Source organism: Myxocyprinus asiaticus, chromosome 21 (assembly GCF_019703515.2).
Source record: "Myxocyprinus asiaticus isolate MX2 ecotype Aquarium Trade chromosome 21, UBuf_Myxa_2, whole genome shotgun sequence".
Classification (NCBI taxonomy): domain Eukaryota; kingdom Metazoa; phylum Chordata; class Actinopteri; order Cypriniformes; family Catostomidae; genus Myxocyprinus; species Myxocyprinus asiaticus.
Genome location: NC_059364.1, coordinates 6,613,378 through 6,625,988, shown reverse-complemented (window position 1 = coordinate 6,625,988; position 12,611 = coordinate 6,613,378). Strand labels below are relative to the sequence as shown.

The following is a 12,611-nucleotide window of genomic DNA, read 5'->3' as shown; positions in this document are numbered from 1 at the left end:
CCCTTATCAACCTCAACCAGATTAAAAATACAAGGATATGCATGAAACTGTTCTTTTAATTATTTCAAATTAAATAATATAAAATCAAATAAATTATTAATGTACTGGCCAAAGAATTTAAGGGGGCAGCGTTAAATTAGAAAACGTATATTTTAATATTAGATGTTAAATTTCGGTTGTTTTATAATCTATACAGTATTTAACACAATTACATTAGAAGAAACTGTAATTAAATTACTGAAAAATTTATAGTAATCCCTTACTTGACTTTTTTGAATGAAAAAGTAATTTAATTACAGTAATTAATTACTTAGTAATGCATTACACCCAACACTGATTGCAAGTCATCTTTCCTACCTCTTGTATCACTCTGCAATCTCTACAAGTCAGCTAGTAAAATAATTTCAAATGTCAGACAGACCTTGTCACAAAATAGAACACCACCAAAACTCAAACGCAGAACTCAAACTGGAAAGGGGAATTCAGCTGTTCAACGATTTCTTTCTTCTCTCATATATTTACGTAATGTCAATGCAAATCAATATTTCATGTCCATTTTCCTATTTTTTGGCAAGTAGTCTTAAAATAAGCTGGATAATGAGCAGCCAGATGGTGATATAAACACCAACAGAACTCCGATGCAAACCAGAGGTGGAATTCAGCTTTTCAGCGTTTTCTTTCTTCTCACATAATAATATAATTTTCATGCAAATCAATATTTCATGTCCATTTTTTAAATGTATGTGGTGAGTAGTCATGTAATAAGCAGGATAATGTACAGTCAGCCGGCAAACTCATTGATTGATTGCTTGATTGATTGATTGATCACTTTATTGATCCCCCTAGGGGGAAATTCACATGTTACAGCAGCAACACAACCCATATCTTTAAAAATATATAATTTAAAAAGTATTAATATAATAGATAAAAAACAACATGAACAAAGCAAAACAACAGACAATAAACAATATTGCACCAACCCAAGCACTACATCATAATAATATCACACCAGTAACAAATCAAACATGTATAATATTGATTGTATAATCTTGTGGCAGATGGCAAAAAAAGACTTTCTTTAACACTCTTTTGAGCAGCATGGATGAATTAACCTTGCACTGAACGTGCTGCCCAGAGCCCGCACTGTCTCGTGGAGGGGATGAGAGTTATTGTCTAAAATACAAGATAGTTTCTTAGCCATCCTCTCGTCTCCTATTTGATCTATAAGAGGCACAGAGCATCCCACAACAGAACTGGCCTTTATAATTAACTTGTTAACTTTTTTTTTTTCTCTCTTTCCAAGACACCTCCCCCGAACATACCAGAACATACAAAATGACAGATGCTACCACAGTTTCATAGAAAGTCTTTAACAGTACCTGACACACACCAAAGTATCTCAGTCGTCTCAAGAGATGATTTCGATTTTGACCTTTCTTATATAAATAGTTTGTGTTATCAGACCAGCTTGTTATTTAGATAAACACCCAGGTATTTATATGATTTGACAGTCTCAGTGTCCATCCTCTGGATGTTTACTGGTATTATTTGATGTGTCTTACTTGTATTAAGCTGGAGGCAGTTCAGCTGGCACCAGTCTACAAAGTTCTTAATCAACTCCCTATATTCACCCTCATTATGTTCAGAAATACATCCATTAACTACGGAGTCATCTGAAATTTTCTGAAGATGACAGTTGCCAGAGTTGTACTAAAAGTCAGATGTATAGAGGGTAAATAAGAAAGGGGCTAATACAGTTCCTTGTGGGACTCCCGTACAGCACTTAATCACTTCAGACACACGGTCCTGCACGGTCAGTTATCCAGTTTACCAAGCTAAAATTCACTCCTGCTTTCTCCATCTTAATTCTAAGCAGTGAAGGCTGAATGGTATTGAATGCACTGGAGAAATCAAAAAATATTATTCTCACAGTGCTCCCAGCCTCCTCTAGATGTTCTAAAGATCTCTGCAGAAGGAAGATAACTGCATCCTTTACCCCAATATTTGGTTGATAAGCAAATTGCAGAGGGTCCATAGCAGAGTGCCCTAGAGGTTGTAAGTGGTTAAGTACAAGTCTCTCTAAAGTCTTCTTCATTTGTGACGTCAGAGCAATTGGCCTATCATGACTGAAATTTGTAGGCTTACCAATCTTAGGTACAGGCAACACACAGGAAGTCTTCCACAATGCTGGAACTTTTTCCAGTTGTAAGCTCAAATTAAAAATGTACTGGACCACCACACAGATCTGATCCGCACAGTCCCTGAGAAATCTAGGGCTGATGCCATCAGGACCTACAAATTTCCTTGTCTTAATACTTTTTATCCCCCATCTCACCTGATCAGTCGATAGTGAGAGGTAAGAGTGTGGGGGTGAGATCAAGGGAGAGGGGAGGTTGGTCGGGGTATTGTATGAAGGCTTAGAAAAGGAGACAGAACTCCCACCGTGATGAGAGGGGGGTTGTTAGGAGAAGATCCACTATCAAATCTGTTAAAGAAAAGATTCAATTCGTCTGTCCACTTCTGGTCACCCAGGGTAGCATACCCTCCACCTTTTAAAGACTGTCCAGATATTGTATTCAGGTCTCTCCATCCTCCTTCTGTAACAATCCTTTCCTTCCATTATTTTCCTTTTTAGCATCTTCTGTACTCTCCTCTGCTCATCTTTGTCCCCTATCATAAAAACCCTCTTTTTTCATTTAATAATAACTTCAGCTCAGGGGTAACCCAGTGTTTGTTATTAGAGAAACATCTAACCTTCTTGGTTGGTATGGTATTATCAACACAGAAATTAATATAATCTGTAATACAGTGATTTAGACTGTCAATATGCTCATCATGTGACTCGCACAGTACTTCCCAGTTTGCTGACTCAAAACAGTCCCTCAGTGCTTCACTGGTTGCTCCAGACCATTTCTTTATTATCCTTATGGTTGGTGGCCGCTTTTGCACAACCGGTTTGTATACAGGAAGGATATATACAAGATTATGGTCTGATCGGCCAAGAAGAGGGAAGGGGGAAGATCTGTACACCTCTTTAACGTTGACATACAACAGGTCCTGTGTTTTATTGTCTCTAGTAGTACAGTCAACATACTAGGTAAATGTAGGGAGAGTGGGTGACAGAGAGGCATGATTGAAGTCCCCAGAGATAAGGAGAGACTGTGGATATAATGTCTGCATCCTAGCTGTGACTGAATGTATAAGATCACAAGGGACATTCACATTCACCGAGGACAGAATATACACCAATATCGCGATAACATATGAAAATTCTCTCAGCAGATAATATGGCCTCATACCGACCGCTAACAGTTCAGTGTCCTTAGTGCACAATTTCTCTTTAATAGTAATGTGCCCAGGGATGCACCATCACTTATTAACATACAACATCAGTCCTCCTCCTTTTCTCTTACCCGTCTCCTTAGAACTCCTATCCGCCCTCACCGGTTGGAAGCCATCAAGTGTAACAAGTGAATCAGAAGTCCATTTGTTCAACCACGTCTCTGTTAAACAAATAAAGCTACACTCCCGGTACTCCCTCTGTGTCCTGATTAGTGCCGTTAACTCCTCCATCTTGTTTCCGAGTGTAATCACAAAATTCTTAATGCTTGTGTACTTAGGTCCAAATGCAAAACAAAACAAACAACACAAAGAACAATCAAAAGAGTAGAAATAATAAAAAGAGTAAAAAAGATTCGGATCTGCTGTAACAGGTGGCCACACGTGTGGAGCCATCTTATATACAAACAAGACAGGGAGATACAAGAACCCTCCGCTTCGCGTCGGGGTCCTGATTACCCTGTCAGGGTTTATTTCACGATAACAACCCAGCTGACTGTACATTATTCCTTATCAACATCAGTAACCTTGGTCCATATCTTCATGTCATTTACCCACAACTTATCTTTTGATGGGTGAGGCACTGTCAAAAAAACTGTCATCGCGACTATAAAATATGGAGCCACATGCTTTTTTGACACTTTGTATAAATGTAATACACTAAACATCACATTTTCCTCTAAGAGCATACACCTATGCAAGCGACAACACTGGAGACCGGAAAACAAAAACAGGCTTCCACTTCCATGTTCAGGAAATATGTGGATATATAAGGCAGAAATAGTAGGAGTAGTATGGTAGTATGGCATTCCAAACTCAGCCCAAACCTATTACTGTTTATACTTGTATTAAAAAATAAATAAATAAATAAATAAATAAAAAAAGTAAAACAGTAGAAAATTGCTTATTAATTCAATATTGTGTAGAAATGTCAGATCAGATGAGTAAAAAAAGATGTTAAAAATAGTTAAAAACAGTTTAAGAATTTTAACAAGTTTTATGTCATGAACCAAACTAAAGAGCTCCGAGGTGAATTACTTCATTACAAATTTTGATTCAAAGCATTCAAAGCATCTTCCATAATGGAATGAATTAAAATCAAAGTCCATTTCAAGGCAAATTTGTCCACTCGGCTGCCATCTCTTTTCTATGGATACAAGTGGCATAAAAGTACAGCTTCTGTCTGCTTGAATGGGAAAAGAAAGAAATCTACAAAACGGTTGGTCCAGATTATGATAAAAAAAATTCAAATCAGCAGTTAAATCTGACAACAATGGCATCATAAATTGTGTTTACCTGTAAGGTGGGACTACCATTTTCTACATCCGCCATATTGTTTTTTTTATATTTTTTATTTATCGTTAAAAATGTACTCCCCTATGAAGAAAATAATTGGTATTTTTACTTCCGGAACAAGACTGTTGCACTCTATTGCTTCCGATTCATTCGCCACACTGGATATGCAAGGTCAAGTTGCACAGAATACATACTGCAGAGATAGCATGAGTAGTATGTAAGTATGCTATTCAGAACACAACCCATGTGTCTATTTCTCTCTTTCTCCCTTACATATACACAAATGGACTGAGGGATGGAATATATGTATCACAAACAAGAGAAGCAGTAAGAGAGAGACGAAGAGAGAGTGAGTCGCCAAAGCAACCAGGATGGAGAGATTGGACATTCGCCATTTGTATTGCCGTGGGGACCAGGCTTGTGCAATTAAGCTCGACCAGCTAATTGCTCGAAGAGACAGAGATACATTAACAAATTTAACTAACACTTAACAAACCCTACTATTAGGCACATCCTAACAGCGAGACAATGACCCCTACAGCACTAAGACATGTTAAGTGATGCACATTAATCCACAAAGCATTAATTAACATATATCTGACGTGAGATATTAACCCCTACAATTTGAACTACAAATAAACATTTGCATTCAAACCATCCACTAACCTCTAATATGATAAAGAGAGTGCCTAGGGAGATTACAAAACCACTTCTGAGTAACACACATTGTAAAAACAAATTTACAAAGCTGCCAATCAGAGATGAGTGTGCATGCACAAACTGTAATTAACTGAGTGGATGTAGTTTGGACTTAATGGAAAAAACAGTCAAAAAACAATGAGGATTTGTTTCAAACAGGGTTGTTTTCAAACAGTGTCAGATCAGAATTTTAAAAAAGCATTGTATGAGGCTACGTTCACAATAATACTGATAAATTTGAAAACAGCGTTTTCGTTTCGAAACGCTCTCCATCCAAACTGCCGTTTTCAAATGTTTTCCAAAAGTTGCTCGTCCAATCTGGAAAGTCTGAAAATGCTTAAATTGCTTAAAATGTTCCACATGCGGGGGAAAAAAACATAAGAAACGTGGCCCTGTGTCATTTCTAGGTAAGGCCTGAAATGCAATTGTCCTCGTGTTCTGCCGCCGGAAAGCAATTTTGAGTAAACCTTTGAAGGAATGCAATGTGAAGGTTGTACAAAGTAACATTTATCTTTAACAATGCTATCAAAGTGGATAGCTGGCTCAACAAAGGTGCTACAACATGGGCCGCCATCATGATTGTTTTGGGCTGAACGGATCACAAGACTGCCTCACATGACAAAAAACACGTTGTCGTTTTCGAATATCTCTGTTTTCCCTGTGCATACTACAATGTGAAGATGGCATTTCAAATGTATCCACTTGGAGAGTGTTTTCGAAAAGCTTTGTTTTTGCTGGAAAAAAAAACGCAGGCTTAGTGTGGACAGGAGGCCAAAAAGAGGCGAAATTTATGCGTTTTTAAACAAAAATGTATTAATGTGTATGTGGCTTAAATCTTGCTGATAAAACTAAGTACGGCTAAAACTAGTGAGCAGACTTTTCACTTACATTTACTAAATACTGTAGCTTGCAATACTATAGCAGCAGAAAGTTTTGGAACAGAGTTTGTGTGTCATGAAAGAGAATTCAGAGCATAACTTCAGTGAGAGAGGAGGATTTGCTCAAGCATCTTTATTAGGTCAAAAGAACTCCAATACAGCATTAGGATTATGATACAAAATCAATCTACCTAACGCCACCTGTTCTGTGTGTGTATTGTCTGACCCATTTGGGGGAAATCTAATCTTAAGCGTCCATGGCATAAAGATAACAGAGAAAATAATCTTTCAACCCCACTACCAATCCCTTGCAAATATACACAACACAACACAGCAACATCCTGTTTGACTAGATGCAGATTATTAAAACAAATATCTACATCATAATCCTTCTTATAGATCAAGGGCGTAGATTTGGCTTGAACATTGGGGTGGATACAGTGTGAAGAATTGACATGTTTCCATTGATCATTGTATAAATATTGGGGGGGGGTTGTACTTGCTTGTTTTGATTATTAAATTGTTTCATTTAATTTTCATGAAAATTAGGCAAATTTTTACCCCCACATAGTGGTGGTGATTTTGATATTCGTTCAGATTCGTTCATTGACCATTTCTGCAAATTACGACTTTGCGTCAGTAGATGAAGGCAAATGACCGTCTTTTACATTTTTTATGAGTATTTACATTGAACCAATCATTCATGGCCAGAACAAGTCTAATTATTTGTTATTAAAATTTGCGTCAACAAACAAACTAAGAGACTTCAGCACAACAGAGTGTTTAAGCATCATAAGTGTTTCTCCACAAATTACAACAAAGCATAGGCTATCTATCATATTGTGAACCGCTGAGCACAACTTTTTATCAAGCTATACAAGACAACAATACAAGCCTAAAAAATAATTATGAGTTTCAAAAACGTCCTTATGTCATTTAAATGTGTGGTCATCACTCACTTTTATTCATAATTATTTTGGCCCCTTTACTTGTTGAACGAGATTGCCGAACAGAACGAATGACATAAAGCTCCTCCTCTCATTCAGTCTGTCAGCAGATCTTCATTCGCAAACGAGTTTACCAGTACATTCAGTTCGTTCATGAACGAGATGTTTCATCTTGTTCAGACTCAAATGACCGACTACTACTAGTTCAGTGAGGGGCATATTCGTTCAGTGAGTCAAACCAATGATATGCTCCTTCACAGCCAGGACTTGAGTTCTATTGGCTCGCTCTAAAGTCAATCTTTAAAAGCAGAACAAAGCAACACAAATGGAATTTGCACGTCTAGAAATGTACAAAGAAAGTTTTAAAAATAGAGTTTAAACACCATAACCGTTTCACCACAAATGGCAGGTCTTACTTTTCCTATAGTTTGTCAAAATCTGGGCTTAACATTCACCAAGACACAGAAAACATTAGAGAAAAGCCTAATAATATCTTACACTGTGCAACAAAGCAAAACATTTTAATTCATAATTGATGTTATTTTAACTGTTTGGTCTTCCCATTCATAAATTGGGGATTATGTTTTGTGCATACCTAGGGTATAACTTCTTTTTCTCCTTGTTGAACGCGATTGACATACATGCCAAACTGAACGAATGACGTGCCTCCTCTCGTTCAGTCAGTCAGCAGATTCTCGTTCACGAACGAGATGAATGAGTCATTGATTTCCTCTTCGATTTCGAGTTTACCGGTACCTTCAGTTTGTTCATGAATGAGAAATCTCATCTCGTTCAGACTCAAACCACCGACTAGACTGGTTCAATGAAAGGCATATTCGTTCAGCGGGTCAAATCAATGATGTGCCCCTTCACAGCCCGCACTCGAATGCTATTGGCTCGCGCTATAATCAGTCTTTACAGGCATGGAAAGCAGTAGAGCTCATTGGCTTCAAAAGGTAGAGATGTCAGTGAATGAGAAATATGAGTCACTGTATGAAGGTGAACGAGAAAGATTCGTTCAGTTCAGAGATTGCTTCAAAAAGACTGATTCGCTCACGAACGAAATATCACTACCCCTACATTGTCATACTGTAATTCGTCTGTAATTAATAGATCTCAAAATATTTTTTGTGAAAACATGGAAATATCTGTTAAACAAAAACACAATTATAAGTTAACTTCAAATCTACATTTAAGAAGCTAAAATTCTGCTAAATGTTTCATTGTTATATATTAAATGTATTAAAATTTTAATATAACACAAATATGTACATCAATAGGCCTAATTATTATTTTAATGGCTTTGTAATGTAAGCATCATAACAATGTATGTACTGTATACACATTCGTATGGTCCTATGCACATTATTATAGGCTAGGCTTAAAATGCAACACTGAAATTTACACAATACTGTATGTAACAGGAATTCCCTGCTCCATCTGTCTGTCTACCAAGGGGTTCTTGACTTGATAAAAGTTGAAGACTCTATTTCTAGCCTTTTTCTGGACACTTTCTCAACATTTTTTATCAATAGGTCGCTCGCAATCTTGGATGAAAAATGTCACTGTTCTCGTTGCAATGCATTCTGAATGAAGTCTTCTCCATAAAGAATACATGTGATGCTGCCTTAGATTTTGGCTAAAACAGGGTATCTCATAAGGGGCCATTCCCACCGAATACACCCTTGCAGCATGAGTTTGAAAATGTTTGGTGTGTCTATGTATCAGGGGTCTGCCCTTAATTTTGTTTTCTTTACTTTTGTGGAAGTACCCTGACCATGTTTGTTTCTGTCTTGTGTCTAGATTCAGCCACTTCGGTTTGTTTGGTTTTATTTACTTAGTGGCTGAGTCCAGGCACTTGTGTTTTGTCTTGTGGTGTGCACTCATGTCTTGTCTGGTCTGTGTCTTGTGTGAGAATACATGGCTTGACTTTTTGGTCTTATCATGTGTTCTCCTGTGTTATTGTTTTTAGCATAAGTGCATGTTGCCCTTATGTCATCCTTGCAGCATGCACTCATGTCTTTTGTTTGTGTCTGTTGTTTGTGTGAGTGTGTGGCTTTGTTGTGGTTTCTCATTGCCATGCACTCCTCTGTCTTGAGTGATAACCCCGCCTCCTTGTTTGCCCAGTTATCTTGTTATTAGTTCCACCTGCCGCCCTTGTTACCCTTCTTGTTTGCTCCCTTATTTAATCTCCCTTTGCACTCTGTCTGGTGCCAGTTCATTGTCTTTACTATGTGGAATGTTTGCTGTGTTTTTGGTCTCTGTTAGGTCCCTGTCGGTTATGTTACCTACTTTGTGGATGTCTGTTGGTTCTCCTGCTCCAGCCCAGCCCCTCAACGTGTCTGTCGCCCTGGACTGTGTTTTTTCCCCTTTGGGGTAGTTTTTGGTTGGTTTTGTTATTTTTTATTAATAAAGCTCTTTATTCACAATCATGCATTTGGGTCCTCTTCTCGTTGCTAGTGATCTTGACACTATGATGCCTTAAAATGCTGTCTAGGTAGGCAGCTCACTAGGTGTTTTTTTTTTATTTATTTTTTATTTTTAATACCTTTTTCGTACACAAAGTGTCTTAAAGGACAGCTCATCATATGCTTGTGTAGAGGAATTCAACCAAAAGGAAAAAATGGAAACAGAGAAAGAGAAAAACATTTTAGAGGAAAACATTCTGCTAGGTTTACTCCTTTCTCTGAATAATAACCAAATCTCTCTCCTCCAAATCTTGAAATACTGGCATAATAACGAAAGTACAAGCACTTTTTTATTTAATTTTTTTAATAATGCTCACTTAAAGACTGTGAAAGAAAGTGACGTCACTGGGCCGAATGTCAAGATTTAAATTTTGGTCTGTTTCTTACCCAAAGCAATCGTATAGCTTCCGAAGATGTGGTGCCTTTTGGATCTGTTGACTTTGTATGGAACAACTCCTTTAAAGGAGGCCATTTATTCCAAGTCAAGATTGACCTTCACAAAAGCATGTGGTGACCAGTGTGGTTTGGAGTTACGTGTCACTATCGACTTGTAATTCAAAACACAGCAACAAATCCTTGGCACGGACGCAATCTCCTTCAATCCACTCTACAAACAGACAAACTTCTCAAACTTCAGCCCAGCAGCACTTATCTAATGCATGTTCCTTCAGCTGTCTCCAATTTCATCTTATATCCTCTTCCTGCTCCTCTGATTGGAAGGAAGAAAATGAAATCAACAGAAAAAACAAATCAGTGTTTTGTTCTTTCGACGGCGAGCTACATGCATATGCGAGCCACGCTCCTGCCACTGAAAACAAATTCCAATTTGCAGCGGTGTGTTGTTTCTCCACAGGGCAAGACATTGACGGGGAGCAATTCAGTGTGTGTGTTACTTCTGATATTGTCAATCCAGACTCACTCATCTCTATTGACTATTTCACACCTGCCTTTCTAGTGGAGAGAGTAGAAAGAGAGGAGAATCAACAGTTTCTCAAATTCATCACTGAGAGAAAGAGAGTCAGGGGAAATAAAGATACAGAGACAGACAAGAGGGAACTTTCAGCTACTTTTAGATTTTCTCGACAAGCTTTGAACTCATTTCTTGTCCATTAATTCTTAATGTTGCTAATTTGAACACGAATAAACATGTTTTTTTTTTTTTATATGACTAATTCATGAAGGGCTTCACTGAGCATTGTAGTCAGTTTTCTGTTGTTTGAGCACATATTTTCTTTCGCTTTGAGTGACAGACATATTTTTGATTTTGTTGTGAATTCAAATGATTATGGAGTACACAAAGAATTCATTTTGAAGATGCAGAACGAGTATGTTAACATGAAAAGGGCTTTCATGAAGCTTTAGTGTGAAAAATCATCTCTAGATGTTCTTGTTTCTCTTTGTAACATTTTGAAAAACATATAGGTTTAGACCGGGGTTAGTTGTCACATGGGAAAGTTGTCACAAGGGCTATTTCAGTAACTAAAGCAGTGGTTTTGTATGTTAGTTTCAAACACCTAGTTTAAAGCTGTATTAAAACAGTATTAGACTTATTTTTTGGAAATGTTGTGACCTTTTCCAATTGTGCTTGTTAATATTTATGAGCTAACCATTTGCAATTTCATGACATTACAGCCAGCACTGTGACAGCACCAAGGTCCCTACCAATTTTTAAAACAAAGTAATTCCCATGTTTAAAGTCAACATGATAAAGCGTTCACAACCCATATAACTGCACAACTCAAAATATAGGCTCTTTTATTTTTCTTACCAACGTTTCGGCAGTCAGCCATTATATATAATGGATACCTTAAGGATTTAATTTTAACCATCTTGAAATGCAGGTTCTTGTGTAAACACGCATGCCACTGTGAACAAGCTTCATTCGGGTCATATGGGTTTGGAACGACATGAGGGTGAATAAATCGTGAGAGAATGTAAATTTTTGAGTAAACTATTCCTTTAACATGGTTTTACTGATGTCACAACATTAAAAACTCACTACAGCTGCTTTTTAAAGAGGTTGAAGATGGAGAATGTGTGTTTAACAGTGCAGGAGGACTCACTTGTAGCGTTGGTGAGACGAAAGGTGACGGAGCTGTCTGGAATATCACACACGTTCCGTACGGACACCTGACAGGTGTAATTATCAAAATCCTGAGGACGAAGATTCTTCAGTTTCAGCACCTTTGTCTCACCCTGCAGACAAACACACACACACACACACACACACACATATTACATGATAAGCATGTCTTACAGAAAACATTTCAAAGATATAATATGTAGGTCATTCTCTAGAAATAGTGCAGTTTTGTATTTTTGTGATATATATGGTCCTAAAGTGAAAAATATGTAAAAAAAAAAAAAAAAAGTTCAGCAGAAACCTTCTATAATAGTGATACATAAGAACTATAGGACCATAACAACTATAGACATTGAGGGACTAACATAAAGCTTAATTTCTATCTATGATAGAAACATAGACAGAAATTAAGCTTTATGAGAGACAAAAAGAGAGAGAGAGAGAGAGTCAGACCCAGTGAGTAAGTGAATTGAAGAATTTCAAATTTCTCTAACTCTTATGTAAAACCTTAAGGACAATGAATAATCCTCATTATTAATAGCAAAACCATCAATCTCCACCTGTCCCAACTTATTCAAACAGCTCTTTAATAATAAGTGTTTAGATTATGAATTTATTACTGATGGATAGCTGATTTATTGAGGACATTTCTCTGTGACCAGCAGGTCTCCTGAGGTGATCTTCTGTGGAACTTATTATTAACTATAATTGAAGCTAAAGTGTGTAATTTCTGTGCCACTAGCATCACTAAACAGAATTGCAAATGAGCTGGTTTCAAACAGGATTCTCGTACCTCCCACAATCTGGCATTGGTCAAACAAACAGATAGTCCCTGCCTAAACTCAAGCCAATGGTTGAGCCAATTATGTTGTGTCGGGCTGGCCGGGATGCTCAAACAAAC

General features: G+C 37.4%; 1 protein-coding gene across 1 annotated transcript in view; it reads right to left on the bottom strand.

Moving 5' to 3' along the window:
* The window catches only part of LOC127411924 (MAM domain-containing glycosylphosphatidylinositol anchor protein 1-like), a 288,415-nt gene that overhangs the window by 131,599 nt on the left and 144,205 nt on the right, over nt 1-12,611 (bottom strand). Inside the window, exon 6 of the mRNA XM_051647835.1 lies at nt 11,691-11,823. Within this exon, the coding sequence (XP_051503795.1) occupies nt 11,691-11,823 (133 nt within the window). The remainder of the gene's footprint in view (nt 1-11,690; nt 11,824-12,611) is intronic.